Here is a 16,473-nt window from a genome sequence, read left to right as displayed (position 1 = left end):
GCAATAGCAAAGACATGGAACCAACCCAAATGTGTATCAGTGATAGATTGGATAAAGAAAATATTGTACATATACAACATGGAATACTATGCAGCCATAAAAGGGATGACGTCATGTCATTTGCAGGGACATGGATACAGCTGGAAGACATCATCCTCAGCAAACTAACGCAGGGAAAGAAAACCAAACACTGCATGTTCTGACTCATAAGTGGGAGCTGAACAATGAGAATACATGGACACAGGGAGGGCAACAACACAGACTGGGGCCTGTTGGGGGTGGAGAAGGGGAGGGAGAGCATCAGGACAAATAGCTAATGCATGCAGGGCTTAATGTCTAGGTGACAGGTTGAAAGGTACAGTAAACCACCATGGCACACGTTTACCTATGTAACAAACCTGCATGTTCTGCACACGTATCCTGGAACTTAAAGTAAAATAAATAAAAAAAAAAAGACCTTGGTTTAACACTGAAAAATAGGTGAACTTCAACCTTATAGAAGATGCTCAAAGAAATGTCCATTTACCTTGAGACATTTACAGATGTCATAGCTCCAGTATGTTCAAGATCAGTGAGTGTGTACTGTTGAAAATCTGTGGCCTGATGAAATTAAAGTTCTTCAAGTGTAATCTGATACATTTTAGGAACTGAGGTTAATTAGGTCTAAAATAGCACAATGTTATAAAGAAATTTTTGATGGGTCAAATGCTACACAGAAGACATGAAAGTACTCTGTTGCTAAATTTTCATTATTTTATATAGAAATGTTCCTTTTATGATATAGTTGAATATTTTTATCAAGATCATCTTCATGTATTCTTTCCCATAGTTTATATGAACACCACTATGCTTAGTAGGTATCCACTCAATTCCGGTGAATCATAGCAAACATGCTCTGAAATATACTGAAATAAGTAAAACGTGTTTAATTCAAGGGGGCTACACAAGCTCCAATAAATAGCCATCCACAAATTTATAAAGTGCCCAAATGAGACAAGAGAATAGTCAACCATGATGTCAATGGGTTCTTCAAGGCTTATACATAGTACAACTTGAATCTACTTTTGTAAAGTATAAAATTATCTTTCTGTCACTGAAAATTCATGAATCATACGTAGAAATTTATGTGATGGCTCATGGTATAAGCTAGCCATTATCATGTCTCTGCCAAATTCACCAAAGACTATTGTTGTCTGCTAGTCCAAGAAGCAACGTAGGCACTTCTGAACAACTTCATTTCACTAAACACTTTATAAATGGGCTATTCCTAAAAACCTCTTAACTACTGTCCTGTTTAGAGAGCAGACACTCATTCCTTCCATTGATCTCTGACTCTTGTATGGCTTCTGCACTCCATGGGCTCTGGCATCCACTGGACTGTCCCGCATGCTAATTTTTGAAGTCTTACACTGTTGCTATCCAGCAAGCAGCCAACAATTATGCTATTTTTCTGTATTTAACTTGCATAAACAACTATACTAGAATTGTGACACTGAGTCTTGTAATTCTTTCTTTGTAAAAATAAGGATTTATTAATACTTCTCAAAGTGAATGAAGAAGTATAAAAATATACTGTCCTAGGCTGGGCGTGGTGGCTCATAACTGTAATCCCCGCATTTTGGGAGGCCAAGGTGGGTGAGGTCAAGAGTTTGAGACCAGACTGGCCAATGTGGTGAAACCCAGTTTCTACTAAAATAGAAAAATCAGCCGGGCGTGGTGGCGGACACCTTTAATCCTAGCTACTCGGGAGGCTGAGGAACAAGAATCGCTTGAACCCTGGAGGCGGAGGTTGCAGTGAGCCAAGATCACACCACTGCACTCCAGCCTGGGTGACAGAGCAAGACTTTGTCTCCAAAAAAAAAAAAAAAAATATATATATATATATATATACACACACACACACACACACACACACATACTGTCCTAAAATTAAAGTATATGTTAGAAGCTCTTACTGATTGGCACAAAAAGCTCAAAAGAAAAAAAGATAAATATTTAATTTAATTTATTTATTTCTAAGATGAAGTCTCCGTCTGTTGCCCAGGCTGGAGTAGTGGCGCAATCTGGGCTCACTGCAATCTCTGCCTCCCAGGTTCAAGTGATTCTCCCGCTTCAGCCTTCCAAGTAGCTGGGATTTCAGGTGCTGCCACCATGCCCAGCTAATTTTTGTATTTTTAGTAGAGATGGGGTTTTACCATATTTGCCAGGCTGGTCTTGAACTCCTGACCTCAAGTGATCTGCCCACCTCGGCCTCCCAAAGTCCTGGGATTACAGATGTGGGCCACTGCGCCCAGCTGATAAATGTTTTAGTGTTAAAATGAAATATTTCTTCAACCGGCAGTTTGATATTTTACTTTAATCATATCATTTTGAAAATATGCATTGAGATAATTACTAACTCTACTTATTTGACTAACAACTGCTGTTAGAGAAAATGTTCCATATTTGTCCATTAAGTTATAATTGGAAGTAATACGTGATTTTGAACATGGGGCTAAAGAAAAGACTTCCACATCTAGTCTTATACATGGAGAATCCATGGTAAAATGCCAAAGTTTAAAATTATTAACTAAATGTTAGTTTCTACCTTTCATGTCAGGACTTCAGAAAAGTCATATAAGTACTGTTTCAGTACTAGCTAGTCATTTGTCACTCTGAATATTTAGATTACTTAGATTTGGGGACCATATGGGAGATTACGGTATAAATAAATGCGTAGATTTAGGTTATATAATCTACTAGTTTGTCAGTGAGTTCATGGAACTATTAATCTGTGCGTGTTAAACACATCCTAAAGAAACTGTAAAACTCTTCAAGCTGTAAATCCTATAAATGTCATGTTAAATACTTTACCAAAGAGGAGGCAGAAAACACAACAGTAAAAATATCACTCTAAGGTGTTTATTTAAATTTTTGTTAGATTAAAAAACTCAACTAACAGCAGTCTGTTTTTTAATTCTTAAAGGAAAAAAAAAACACTTCAGTGCATTTAGGGGTTAAAAATCATAATTCTCACACTTGGCCAGCACAGAGATTACCCAAGATTCCTTACTTCTAGACTATGCCAAAGATATATATTTTGGAGAGAATGTGTATTCTCCAGGCCAACAGCTAAGGAAGGCTCTGTAATGCTTTACTCATTTCCAGCTGGCCTCTGTAAGAAATAGGAATTCCTAAATTAAGGGAAAATTGTCACTGGCAGAGCACAAATGTTTTTTCCTCAACCAATATAATAGACAATCTTATAGAACCTGATATAATCTGTAATGATAAGTGCCAATCTGTAACAAGGTTAACAGCATAGACTTGGGTAATTTGTCTTTGGGAATAATGGATTATTCCAAAGTGGCTTAACAAGAAATAGCATTCACAGTGGAGAGAGGACCTCATAAGGAAACCAAATGATGACTTCTACTGGAAATTATTAGCGCTGCATTCCTATTCATTTATGTATATGTTTGGCAGTTCTATCTTTCAACTTTTTAATAAAGTGAGTGTGAAACAAGCATACTAAAGAACAAAAGTTAGGTTTGTTTTTAAAGATTTGCTATTCATTTTGGTCTGTGTTTCAGTGTCTTTTTAAAGCAATTTGTCTGCCTTATTTAACACATGGATATTTGGAATTGAATCCATTCCTAGAGGTCAGGCATTTGAGGGTGTTTTTTTGTGTATGTGTGTGTATGTGTTTAATTAATTCATTATTTTTTTGGATCTAACATTCAAACTCTTCTTGCCTCTTTAATGAAAATGTTTACATATATTTATAGCAAATCAAGGAAATGTGTGTGACAAAATCAAACAGATTGCTTATGAATGATTTAGAAAGAACTGAATATGTTGTGAAAGGACTGTCAAAACAATCAAAATGTGTTTTAAATCAAAGTGTACACTGATCACCACAACAATGGAAGAAAAAAATGATGTTTGCATTAAGAAGTAATTAATAGACACAAAGTCTTGGGCACACTTGCAATTCTGTGAGAACTCAGATCAGAAATCAGTTTGCTAAAGTGAAAAAAGTATATCAAGACATTTCTATTTTATTACTGTCATTCCAGTGAAACATCTTCCTACCAGAGAGAACTTTTTGGAATGACAATCATTAAATTTCCTTTTCAAATAAAATACTTTCCATGTCTAGTCCAACAATTGTATGTCAAAAGTGGATCAGATCCCTCTGTGGCCATGTGAGAGAGAACTGTGTGTTATTCTGTTTTGTTTAAATAAGTAAAGTCTTGATTTAAAATAGCACAGATAGCATTTTATAGCTATATTTAACTTATTCCAACTTAGAATAAACACGTATTTGCCAATTCAGGAGAAAATTCTTAAATGAGCTTTGCTTCTATCCACCACTTCTTTTCCAAGGTAGATAATGGCTATCTAACCTGATGGTGGGTATTCCAGCCAAACGGATTCAAGACGACACAAAAGAAGTCTGCCTGTTTCCTTGAAACTCAACTTTAAAAACTGTTTTTGGTCTCAAGTATTCTGATATTAAAGTAAGGGTGAATTTACTTAAAAACATATTTTCAAATAGTTTGAGTTACGACATAGGAAAAGGTGAAGAGAGTTGTATGACTACGAAAATTATGTTGATTAGTTTAACTTGCATGGAAAATATCAGTGAATAAATCTTTTGTTGTAAAATATATGAAATCTTAGTTGTTATCAAATTAGAGTCAGAAAAATCAACCCATAAATATATACACTTACTGTGTACCCCCCAAAAATTTTAAAATAATTTAAAATTTAAAAAAAATACAATGCTTGAATATATAATACTTTTTAAATTTTTTTTGCTTACACATATAGTACAATGTTCTGGTTGCTGAGATATTTTTGAGAAGGGTAAAGGAGTTAAGATTTTCTTACTGAAATGGCAATAATGTAAGACAATAATTGTGAAAAACTAATGTAATCAATATGTACCAAGGAGTTCTGAGGCTGTCATTTATTGATGAAGCCCTTTGAGAAACTAGGTACTCCAGCTGGTCTTTGAGGACTTGGATTGTTGGAAGAAACAAATTGTAGGCAAAGAGAACTGTATAAACAAAGACATAGAGACTGTAGAAGTAAAAACTGCTCAGGCGTGAGCTTAGTGGAAACACTTGAGTTAATGAAAATGATGAGAAAATTCTGGAGAGGTAGGTTAGGTTACAATACAGAAAGCTTTGAGCCACAGTATCTGGTAGTTGACGCAATCAATGGTGGATCTCTGGAAGTACTTAAGAGTATAGGAAAGACTGATGCAACCATCTCGTGAACAGACGGAGCTGTGGGAGGAGGAGTATGCAGGTAAGGAAACTGTTACTCTAATTCTGGTGAAATATAGGAAGGGATTGTGGTATTATATTGGGAATTAAGAGCAACTGAGGCAAAACCCTACTTGTGTACAGAGGAAGAAGTGCCAAGGATAGCTTCTAGCCTGGGTAGGTAGGGAGATGATTTTGAAATGTTTTGGAAAAAAAAAAAAAAAAGAAACTGGAAGTGGGCTGTAGTCTTGAGAAAATAAGATCAGGAATTTTGGGTTAAATATGTATATTTTAAAGATGAGGGCCGGGCTTGGTGGCTAATGACTCATCTCAGCACTTTGGGAAGCCAAGGCAGCCAGATGGCTTGAGCCCAGGAGTTTGAGACCAGCCTGAGAAACATGGCAAAACCCCATCTCTACTAAAAGTACAAAAATCAGCTGGGTGTGGTGGTGCATGCCTGTAGTCCCAGCTACACAGGAGGCTGAGAAGGAAGGATTGTTTGAGCCCAGGAGGCAGAGGCATGCAGTGAGCTGAGATTGCACCACTGCACTCCAGCCTGGGCAACAGACTGAGACCCTGTGTCAAAAAAATAAATACAAATACAAAAAATAAAAATAAAAATGAGGAGTTATTGGAATGCCAAAAGCACTTTCCTAGGGCAGCTGAAGTTTGAGTTGAGACTAAAGATAGGGTACTCTCAACTCCCTCTGATTCAGTCCCCATCACATGGAATATTTTTTAAAATACTTTTTTTTTTCTGTTTCTCATGATTTCTCTCTTGCTCCTCTGAATAACCCTTTCTCAGTTCCATCTGCCGCAGCTGCTGCTTCTCTCACACACCTTTACAGAGGGAGTTTCTCAGAATTGCATTTTTTTCTTCTCATGCTACACTCTCTCCCCAGGTACACATATACTTTGAAATTTTTAAACACCGTTTAGGCGCCGATAACTCAGAAATTTCTATTTCCATCCCATACCTCTCCCCTAGTCTGCCTACTACTCACCAGTATTTAACTATCTGATGAGCACATTGAAACATAGTCCAAAATAGAATTCACAATCTTCCCTTTCAAACTTAATCTTTCTCCAGGGGTTTCTGTCTCATATCACAAACCACCAGCCATTCAAGTTGCTCAGGCCAGAAAACTAACCTGGGAGTTCTCCTTAACACCTCCTGCTTTCTTACCTCCCACTACAGATAATCAACCCAAGTTCTTTTCATTTTAATCTCATAAAAAATTCTCAAACTCAACCATTTCTCCCTAGCCCCACTGATACTACAATTCGCATATAGCCAGCACTTACATAGTTACTGTGTATGTGACATTATTCTCAGAATTTTCCATGAATTATTTCATTTGGACTCATTAACTTAGAAGATACAGAATTCAAACCAGATATACTGAGCTATCTTACCTCTTCTAGTCCCAAGTCCTCAAATCTCTCCTAAAACTCTATAGTATTTTCACATCTCCCTGTATCCATAATATCAATCACTCTCAATAGTATAGCCTGAAAAAATGTAAGGATTAAAAAAGTAAGAATTTTTTTAAAATTCCAGATAGAAACTGTTAACAAGTTTTATAAAATTAAAAGTAATTCTATAGATATGGTAAAATTATAAGTAAAAAAATTCATTTCCCTCAATGTAATTCAAATAAAATGTTCTTTGTACATCTGTGTAGAAACATTTTAATATGTATATGATTAACAAACCTATGATAACCTTTGTTGACACTACATAACTCTCCTGCATGACATTTACTTACTTAATAGTAGGTCTTGGAGAAATTTTCTTATCAGCATGTATTTATCTATAAATTTTTTTAAAAGCTACAATATTCCACTGTTTAAAATAGCATCATGAGTTCTATAACTAGTTAATGGACACACAGATTGTTTGCAAATTTTTCTTGACTTAAAGCTACAGCAATGAGCAACTTCATAAATATGGTTAGCAAATTATGCAAAAGTGTTCATAAGGAAAATCTTTTGTTAAACATTTTTTTAAATGTTCATAAGGAAAATTTTTGCTGAGTCAAAGAATGTATGCATTTCAAAATGAGTTGTAATTTTTTTCCACCTATCAAGTTGGTGTAAAAAAGTGATAACATCCAATATTAGAAGTGCTGTGCAGAAAGAGATACGTGAACGCAATTGGACTCAGTTACGTAGCGTCTGCACCCTTTAAATGGAGCTTTCTGGTTGCCCCCTGATATCCCTCACTCCACTTCTCCTATATTACTTCTGTGTGTGCATGTTTACTTGTAAACATATTTGTTAGATTTATTTATTACACACTATATACTTATGCATATTTTGTATAGCACAGACCTATAGATATGTATTTTTCTAATCCATTCTTCTATTTGTGTTTCATTGACTCTTCATTTTAAGGACTTCAAAATACATTTCCTTGGACTACACACATCATTGACACTGGATTATTACTTTTACTTGCATGGTGAGAGCATTTTGATATTCCAAGAAACCTGTTGTTACTTTGGTACATTTTACAAATGTGGAGTTTGAGGCTAGGGGGACTAAGGAACTGTTCCTCTGCAAACAAGATCAACACCAATCTGAAACCCTGGTTGTGTAGATGCTGGAGTGCCATCCAGTCATCCTGAAGCAAAATCTCAAGGCCAGAACCCCCAGCTCAGGGCCCATGGCTCTGTTTGTTAAAAACATTTTGTTAATTTTTTTTTTTTTTTTTTTTTTTTAGATAGAGTCTTGCTCTATTCCCAGGCTAGAGTGCAGTGGCACAATCTCGGCTCAATGCAGCTTCCATCTCCTGGGTTCAAGCAATTATCATGCCTCAGCCACCCAAGTAGGTGGGATTACACGTATGTACCACCATCACTGGCTAATTTTTGTATTTTTAGGAGAGTCAGCATTTTGCCATGTTGGCCAGGCTGGTCTTGAACTCCTGGCCTCAATTGATCTTCCTGTCTTGGCCACCCAAAGTGTTGTGATTACAGGTGTGAACCACTGTGCCCAGCCTGTTTGTTACATTTTAAATCCAAAGACCTCATGTGATATCTTTCTAATTGGCTGATCATTTGTATATTTTTCTTGTGTCTTAAACTTGTATTTCTCTAGTTATCCTGGTTATCTGGTTATGTCTATCTCTGGATAGTCTCTAGTAGTTGATGAACACATATTTCACCATATCTAAGTAAAATACACTCAGTGTTAAGACTACTGCTTATAATTTTATAAAATTCATATCAAATTCTCATATTTGTTCATGTGAGCATACCTGCTCACCCCCTGCAACATAGAATCCTTTTGAGGTTCAACATCACAAAAATGAGATTTAGCATGTATGCTCCATCCTTCTATAAGGAATATCAAAAGTAACTCCATCACATTTACTTTCTGAATTAATCTGAGATATGGTTTAGGAGATGAAATTATAGATTCCCTATTACGCTGCATAAGAATAGTGATCGAAAGTATTATTTTAATAGTCTAGTAATTGTGCTAGAAGCTATGAAGAAGGAAATATTATTAAACCCTCTGGATTTTATTTTTACAATATTTCTCTTGCATTTTCCAAAATAAATGGCATTAAACACATGTTCTTATATTTGCATTTATACTTATGTATGTGTTGCACATACACACACGTAGGGGAGAGAGAAAGTGAGAGAGATACTATCTCAGTCTCTCTGAAGTATACATTTTCTTAGGGTAGCATATATAACAGCATATGTGCCTCATTGTTCTTAAGTTAATGTATTTCTGCTCTGATCGATCATATCAGCCAATGTACTTGACTGTTTTCAGCAATCCAAACATTTTAGAAATTCATTTTTAAATTTTGTATATCTAGTGGCAATAAATAAGACTCTCAGGAGATTTTCAAAATAAAAATAACAGAAATGCAAAAAAAATCCATTCTCTGTTAGTGCAAAGAGACAGAGACAAAACAATTTGATAGTCATTGTTTAGGAAATTTTGCATGGTTTCTCCAGATATAATGGTGAGTAGCAAGTTTTGTAAGTACTCAGTGGATATATCTAAACAACAAAATGGAAAGTCTTTCTTGAGGAAAGGGATCCTACTTATTACTGACTAATCTATTTGTTGTGAACAGTTTTCAAAGAAAATAAAATGTAAAATATTTCTTTTTTAGGATATCTTGGGATAGGTTTTTTCAATGTCCAAATGCTTTAAAATTAAGCCCACAATCTTTGATTTCTTTAGATGATGGACTGATCTGACAATGAAAGCTTTCGGTGTGATAGTTTTCTATTTTAGGGGATAGCTGTTCACATTTTCCTGTCTTACATGATTATTTGTAATTACAAAAATTGTAAGCAATTACCTTCTCCAAACATCAGTATATTTGCAGACATAATTAGAAACCAATTTTGAATAAAATGCTAACCTATTTCAGGAATAATTCCCTATGTTATAGATAATTTCAGTTTAGTTTCAATCTACACATTTTCTCTAGCTAGAAAAAAAAATTTACACAACTATTCTTTGAAAGTTGAATAATCTAATGTGAAGTCACCCAAAGTGTATTATGTTAAATAACAAATTAGCTATGTCCTCTGCAAAAGCGATCTTTGGTATAAAGCAGAAAGAAAGGAGAAATACTTTAGTTTCCTCTTTGCGATTTACCAAATACAGTAGAATATTAAAAGACCTGAAAAGTCCTACAGCAAAGATATTTGATTTTCTTTATTTAACACCAGCATTTTTCATACATAGAGACCACATCCCCAAGGAATGAGCTCTCCATGGAACAAAATTTTGGAAATGCTAGCCTAAAGAATTTTTGTTTTTTTTTTTGAGACAGAGTCTCACTCTGTCACCCAGGCTGGAGTGCAGTGGTGTGATCTCCACTTACTGCAACCTCTGCCTCCTGGGTTCAAGCAATTTTCTGCCTCAGCCTACCCAGGAGCTGGGATTACAGGCACCCGCTGCCACGCCCGGCTAATTTTTTTTGTATTTTTGGTAGAGATGGAGTTTCATCAAGTTGGCTAGGCTGGTCTTAACTCCTGACCTTGTGATCCACCCACCTCGGCCTCCCAAAGTGCTGGGATTACAGGCGTGAGCCACCGTGCCCAGTCAAGAATTGTCAGATTAATATGTATTTGATCTTATAAAAATAATGACATTCAGGCCTCTGGCATATACCAATTTTACTAATGTGTCTACTTGACAAGATATTATTTTCCTAATTGTGTTTATTTTATTCTCTAGTTTCAGTGGATACTTAACATTTTCTATTTTTACATTCTACTAGAGTATTTAATTAGGTTATTTGCTTTTGCTGCTAATTATTCCCTTCAATTTAAATAAGTATCCTTTCAACAAGGGATTGAGTTTCCCTCTAATAGCCTGCTTCATTTAGTTATGTTAAAACTAGGAAGCTATACAAATTCTCACTAGGACTCTGGACTCCCTGCAAGTTGATTTTAATTGGGGTAGTGTATTTGCCATCATTGGTCAGTATAGGCATGTTGGAATCCATAGTCCTAAGGTCTAGCCTGGCCCTGGGGCAGCAAGAAATCCCCCTTTAAAATTTTTGGTTCTGGTAATTTTTGTACCTTTTGGCAATGTAAAGAAAAAAACAACAAAAGCAAAAAACATTAGACATCAGGGGTGCATGATCAAAACAGTGTTATCTAGTCAGTTACTTCAGTATATTCTTGATTGTATCAAGGTTTCAAATTTCTTTCAAAGACTCACTGAGTTTTCCTTCAGTGGAAAGAAATGTCCTCTATGATTATTAAAAAAATGCTATCAACTGTGATAAGTCTGACATACTACTGTCAATGTTAGTTTTAAGAAGTGACAAGCTTCTGTATAGAAAAATAGAAGGCAGTGTAAAGGTGTTCCTATTTCTCCACAGCCTTGCCAGCATCTGTTGTTTTCTTGAACATTTTAATATCACCATCCTGACTGGTGTGAGATGGTATCACACTGGGGTTTTGATTTGCATTTCTCTAATGATCAGTGATGTTAACCTTTTTTTCATGTTTGTTGGCTGCATAAATGTCTTCTTTTGTGAAAGATACATGCACTTATATGCTCATTTCAGCACTATTCACAATAGCAAAGACATGGAATCAACCCAAATGCCCATCAATGATAGACTGGATCAAGAAAATGTGGTACATATACACCATGGAATACTATGCAGCCATAAAAAGGAATGAGATCATGTCTTTTACAGGGACATGGATGGACCTGGAAGCCATCATCCTCAGCAAACTGACACAGGAACAGAAAAGCAAACACTGCATGTTCTCACTTATAAGCAGGAGATGAACAATGAGAACACATGGACCAGGGAGAGGAACAACACACACTAGGGCTTGTTGGTGAGGCAGGGGGAGGAAGAGCATCAGGATAAATAGCTAATACATGCAGGGCTTAATACCTAGGTGATGGGCTGATAGTGCAGCAAACCAGCAGGGCACACATTTATCTATGTAACAAACCTGCAGGTCCTGCACATGTATCCCGGAACTTAAAATTAAATTTAAAAAAAAAAAAAAGAAAATAGAGGACAGATGGTCAGGCCAAAGATCCTATGAGCCTACAGCCTATTAATTTACTGAGAGCTTCAAATTTACACACCTTAAGAATCCAATATAACAAAAAGTAAGAGAAAATGTTTTCTTTAGGGATATGTGAAATGGCGCAAATCAAGTCACTTGTATTGACTGCTGGCCAATCTGAATATAGGTAAGGCTCAAAATGACAAGGTAATAAATCTTGTATTGTCTTTCTAGACTTGTTTTAAGTATGTACGTAAGGAATGTTTTTGTTAAATTGTTGTTTCTTTGATCTTGCACTTGTTATGAGTTGTTCTAATTTAATAATTATGCAACAGGAGAACACTTTAAGGTTATAATGCTTGATTATGCAAACCACACTTAAAGAGCTGGCATAACTAATTAATTTGTACTTTTTTTGAACTTTTTTAAACAATTAGAGTGCTAACAACTTAGGAATACTTATTTGCTTATAGTTATTACAGATTCCTATGACAATATAATATATGAAGTGGATTTCAGTAACATCAATAATATTTATGGTAAGAAATTATTTTTACTAGAAATAATCCAGATATATACAGGTCTTTAATTATAAAAATAAAGTATTAAGTAGTCAATATATATTTTTTTCAGCCAAAGCATTGTTCCCATAGAAAATGAGAAAACAATTTATTGTAGAACACCATTTTGAGATTTGTAACTAAGGAAACTAGAAAATCTTCACTATGAGCATGAGCTCAGAATACGTAGAATTCCCATTAACATAAATCTAATTTTTATTGCTAGAAAGCAGGTACTTAGATAAGTATATTTTGCTTATTCATTAGGAAAAAATTACTTTAGTTTTTAGATTCTTCATTTGTCTAATTCCTCTCCTATTCAATACAACATGCTGAATATAATTGTGATTTCCTTTTGGAGGATAAGTTAAAAATTACTCATTATACTGCAGGCTTTGTATCTATCACTTCTAAACAAATATATACCCAACTGGCTGGGCTGTATAACTAAATCATCCAAAATGATTTACTGTGCTTCCAGCATTATTTTAGATTATGTCATTTCAAAAAGGCTCATAAATCCCCTGTCCAAATATCTGTTAATATGTCATAACTTTATATGTGTCCAAAACTAATCATTTCCTAGAATTTTAAAGGAGTAAGTTTGAATTGTAGAATATAAATATAAGAATAAACCAGGAACAATTATGTGCAATTTTAAGGTGCCTTGTTTCTCAACAGAATTCTGTTGAATAAGTTTAAATCACTTGTTAATACTGCATGAAAGGGTTAACTCTATAAAACTTCATAAATAATCAGATCCTGTAAAACAGGTAGATAAAATAGTACTCTTTTTTTTTTTTTGCTTCTCTGCTGGTCTCCAGTAATGAAAATCAGGAGTTGCAGAAGTTTAAATACAGGAAGGAAGGTCAAATTCAGACCAAAAAAAAATGTCATTTCATTAAACATTAGAGACAATGTTATTTTTCAAGTCAGTGTTCCATACTAAGAAGAGTTTAAATGAGTGAATGAAGATTTAAGTTGGCAGGAAATGTGTGTAATGTTCTTTTCTCCCAAGAAAGATCCGAAGAACATGTCTATAGCAGAGAGAGATATAGTCAGAACGTGGCATATAATTGTGTAAGTTAATGCAAGCCAGGGCAAAGCAGCCACATTGTATGTGTCCTATTTTTGCCATCATTGTAATCCTGATGAAATAAACATGAACATTTTTCAACAAAGGCTGCATTACTTTTTCTTAGAAATCAAAGGCAACAATTTTATGACATAAGTTTCACTCTTTGCATATACCTTAATCTGTTTTTCCCCCTCAGAAGCCCAGAGCAATTTTTCCACTATTTACACAAAACCACCCAAAATATATATGATATAAATCATGTAGGCTGATACAAATGCAGTGAACGTAGTTTGAGGCATAAGCCATCTTTTCAGTCATCCTCCATTTAGTCAATACTACCTTTGCCCAATAGCAGTCAATGATTCTTAGGCAGTGGGAGAATCTAAGGATGTATTTTCTTTTGATTCTCCCAGGGACTCATCTATATTATTAAGGGAGGAGCAGGTTTTCAGTGCTAGCTTTATAAAAAAATTGTACATTTAATATTCCTGATTGAAGTAAATCCAAGGCTGAAGTCCACTTTAGTATTGACAGTTTAAAAATAGCGCAGACTTTGCGTGAAACTGACAGATTAACTGACCTCAGAGGAGCACAGAAATCCACCTACAATCACACACATCTTGTTGCTATTCCTGTTTCAAGGACACAGCTGATAAGAATAAGAGATTTGTGTGTTTTCTCTGTCCCTGAATACTTTAATCACTGAAACTTAATCATGGAATTCATTATTCCTTTTCTCGTAATTATTTTGGGATGGTCTTCATTTTAACATGAAAGTAATGTCATAGAAGTATAAAATGAAGGGTGAAACCAATAAAATTCACATGGAGCCACTGGTTTTAATTTGTGCACACTGAGTCTGTGATGCTGAGATCGTTATAATGAAAAAGGAAAAAAATGGCTTTAAGGAAAAAAGCACTTATATTCATATAAAGTCCGAAAGTAGACAAACAAAAGCACTATTTACTGGATCTTCTAAGTAACCAAACAAAGAAACAAACAGGCCAACAAGCAAAGGTTAAAAGGCCAGGAATAAAGATGAATACAATCTTCCTTGGGTATATGAGGGCATTGGTTTTAGGACAGCCCAAGTATAATCAAAATCCACGCAAACTTGAGTGGGTCCTGCAGAACCCACATATGCGAAAAGTCAGCCCTCCTTAAAGTGGGTCTCACTACCAGGAAATACTGTATTCTTGATCCGCCTTTGGTTGAAAAAATTCATATGTATGTATGTCCGTGTAGTTCAAATCTGTTTTGTTAAAGGGTCAACTGTATTTGTTGAAGCTATTCTTTTCTTTCCTCACTCACAAAGGCTATGTTCTAGTTGGGTAGCCATACAGTAACACCACAAAACCAATTAAAAGTAATTCAATCCAATTATATTTAAGAATTACATACATATATTCATAAAACTGAAAAAAATTTTTTTTAGTTTAGCATAAAAAACCACAATCAGTGTTCCCTATGATCTCCCTAGTGAACTTTGTTTTTAACTAAGATTTAACCAGAGGCCACACAGTAGGCACGTTTCATTAACCAAAAGTAATATTATTTGTCAAGCAAACAGGATTTGCTAGCCGTATTTCCACATGCAGCATTGTATGAGCTTGTAATTCTGTGTCACATATTACAATAAAACTTGAATCTTTTGGGGTTTTTTGCAATTACATCTTCTGGATTTTATAGTTAGTTGGAGGTTAACAACAACTAACATTTAAGTTTTTCATTTTTTTTTTTTTTTTTTTTTGAGTTTCACTCTTGTTACCCAGGCTGGAGTGCAATGGCGTTATCTTGGCTCACTGGAACCTCCGCCTCCCGGGTTCAAGCAATTCTCCTGCCTCAGCCTCCCTAGTAGCTGGGATTACAGGCATACACTACCATGCCCAGCTAATTTTGTATTTTTAGTAGAGACGGGGTTTCTCCATGTTGGCCAGGCTGGTCTCAAACTGCTGACCTCAAGTGATCCACCTGCCTCGGCCTCCCAAAATGCTGGGATTACAGGCGTGAGCCACTGCGCCTGGCCTACATTTAAATTTTTCTATTTACCACCAAAGTTGGAAAAATATAGCTCAGTTTTTTAGGTGGTTTGTAAATATTTTCAAAGCAGAATTGTTTCATTCTAAGAAAATATCTAGAACTTCACTAGCCAAAAGAAACAAATGAGTTCCTACAATGGAAAGGGAGCAACAGGTGATTTTCCCTGCCCTCTTGCTGCTAGTACTTTTTCTTCTTCCTTATCCTATCCTATATCTTCAATGATGAATGAAAAGTTACTATACATATACACTAAAGAACTTATCCATGTAACCAAAAACCACCTGCTCCCCACAAACTATTGAAATAAAATTAAAAAAGGAAAAGTTGTTATACATATAGCTTGAAAACACTGTTCCATTTTCATTATTTGACTCATATGGAAACAAAGACACAAAGGCATTAATTCAGTGGCTTAACCACTTTACCCCTCTATGCAAAGAGGGAGTGAGAATTGTCCTCCGTATCTCTTGACTTCCAAGCCATTGTCTTTCCCTATTATCCTGCTCTATTTGTCTCCCTTAGAATTAAGGAAACAAATCTTGAACATAAAATAAATTAGTTGTAGTTAATTTAGAATTCTGTGCTGCCTCAAAGTTTTTTACTCTGAAGTGTGAAGTTTCCTTATGTGATTCACCAGTCAAAATTCCCATGGATTGAGCTGAATATTTCTCACTGCTGTAGTTAGAGATCGATTTATGTTGTTTACAAAAGCATCCTTTAAAGAGTTCAAATGTGAATTTTGAATGTTGTAAGTAGTAGAAAGAGAGTCTAGTTTACTGATAACTCAGATGCAATATTAATATGCAAACTTTTCTTAGAGACAAAAGGCATACATAATCATGAGAAAATAGCTTATATTTCAAATGCCATGGATTGCTTTGGGGCAACACTCTGAAAGTGGGATAATCACAGTAGTTTCTATATTGAAAATATTTCTCCCAGAAAGCCCTTTAGGGTTATTTATGAAAAACTGTTATACTCCTCTCCATACCCCAGCAGCCATCACTTTCTTTTCT

The 16,473-nt window shown here is 35.2% G+C and overlaps 1 protein-coding gene across 4 annotated transcripts in view; it reads right to left on the bottom strand.

Moving 5' to 3' along the window:
• ADAMTS19 (ADAM metallopeptidase with thrombospondin type 1 motif 19) overlaps positions 1 to 16,473 on the bottom strand; it is a 281,046-nt gene that overhangs the window by 17,317 nt on the left and 247,256 nt on the right. The window contains exon 22 of one of the 4 annotated variants that reach the window (XM_054684567.2): positions 11,659 to 11,747. The exons of the other annotated variants lie outside the window; for them this stretch is intronic. Coding sequence (XP_054540542.2) covers positions 11,703 to 11,747 — 45 coding nt within the window. The 3' untranslated portion in view covers positions 11,659 to 11,702. The remainder of the gene's footprint in view (positions 1 to 11,658; positions 11,748 to 16,473) is intronic. 4 annotated transcript variants of the gene reach the window in all.

Source organism: Pan troglodytes, chromosome 4 (genome assembly GCF_028858775.2).
Source record: "Pan troglodytes isolate AG18354 chromosome 4, NHGRI_mPanTro3-v2.0_pri, whole genome shotgun sequence".
NCBI classification, from domain to species: Eukaryota; Metazoa; Chordata; class Mammalia; order Primates; family Hominidae; genus Pan; species Pan troglodytes.
Note: the sequence above shows the minus strand (reverse complement) of the source record. Positions and strands in the feature narration are given on the sequence as shown.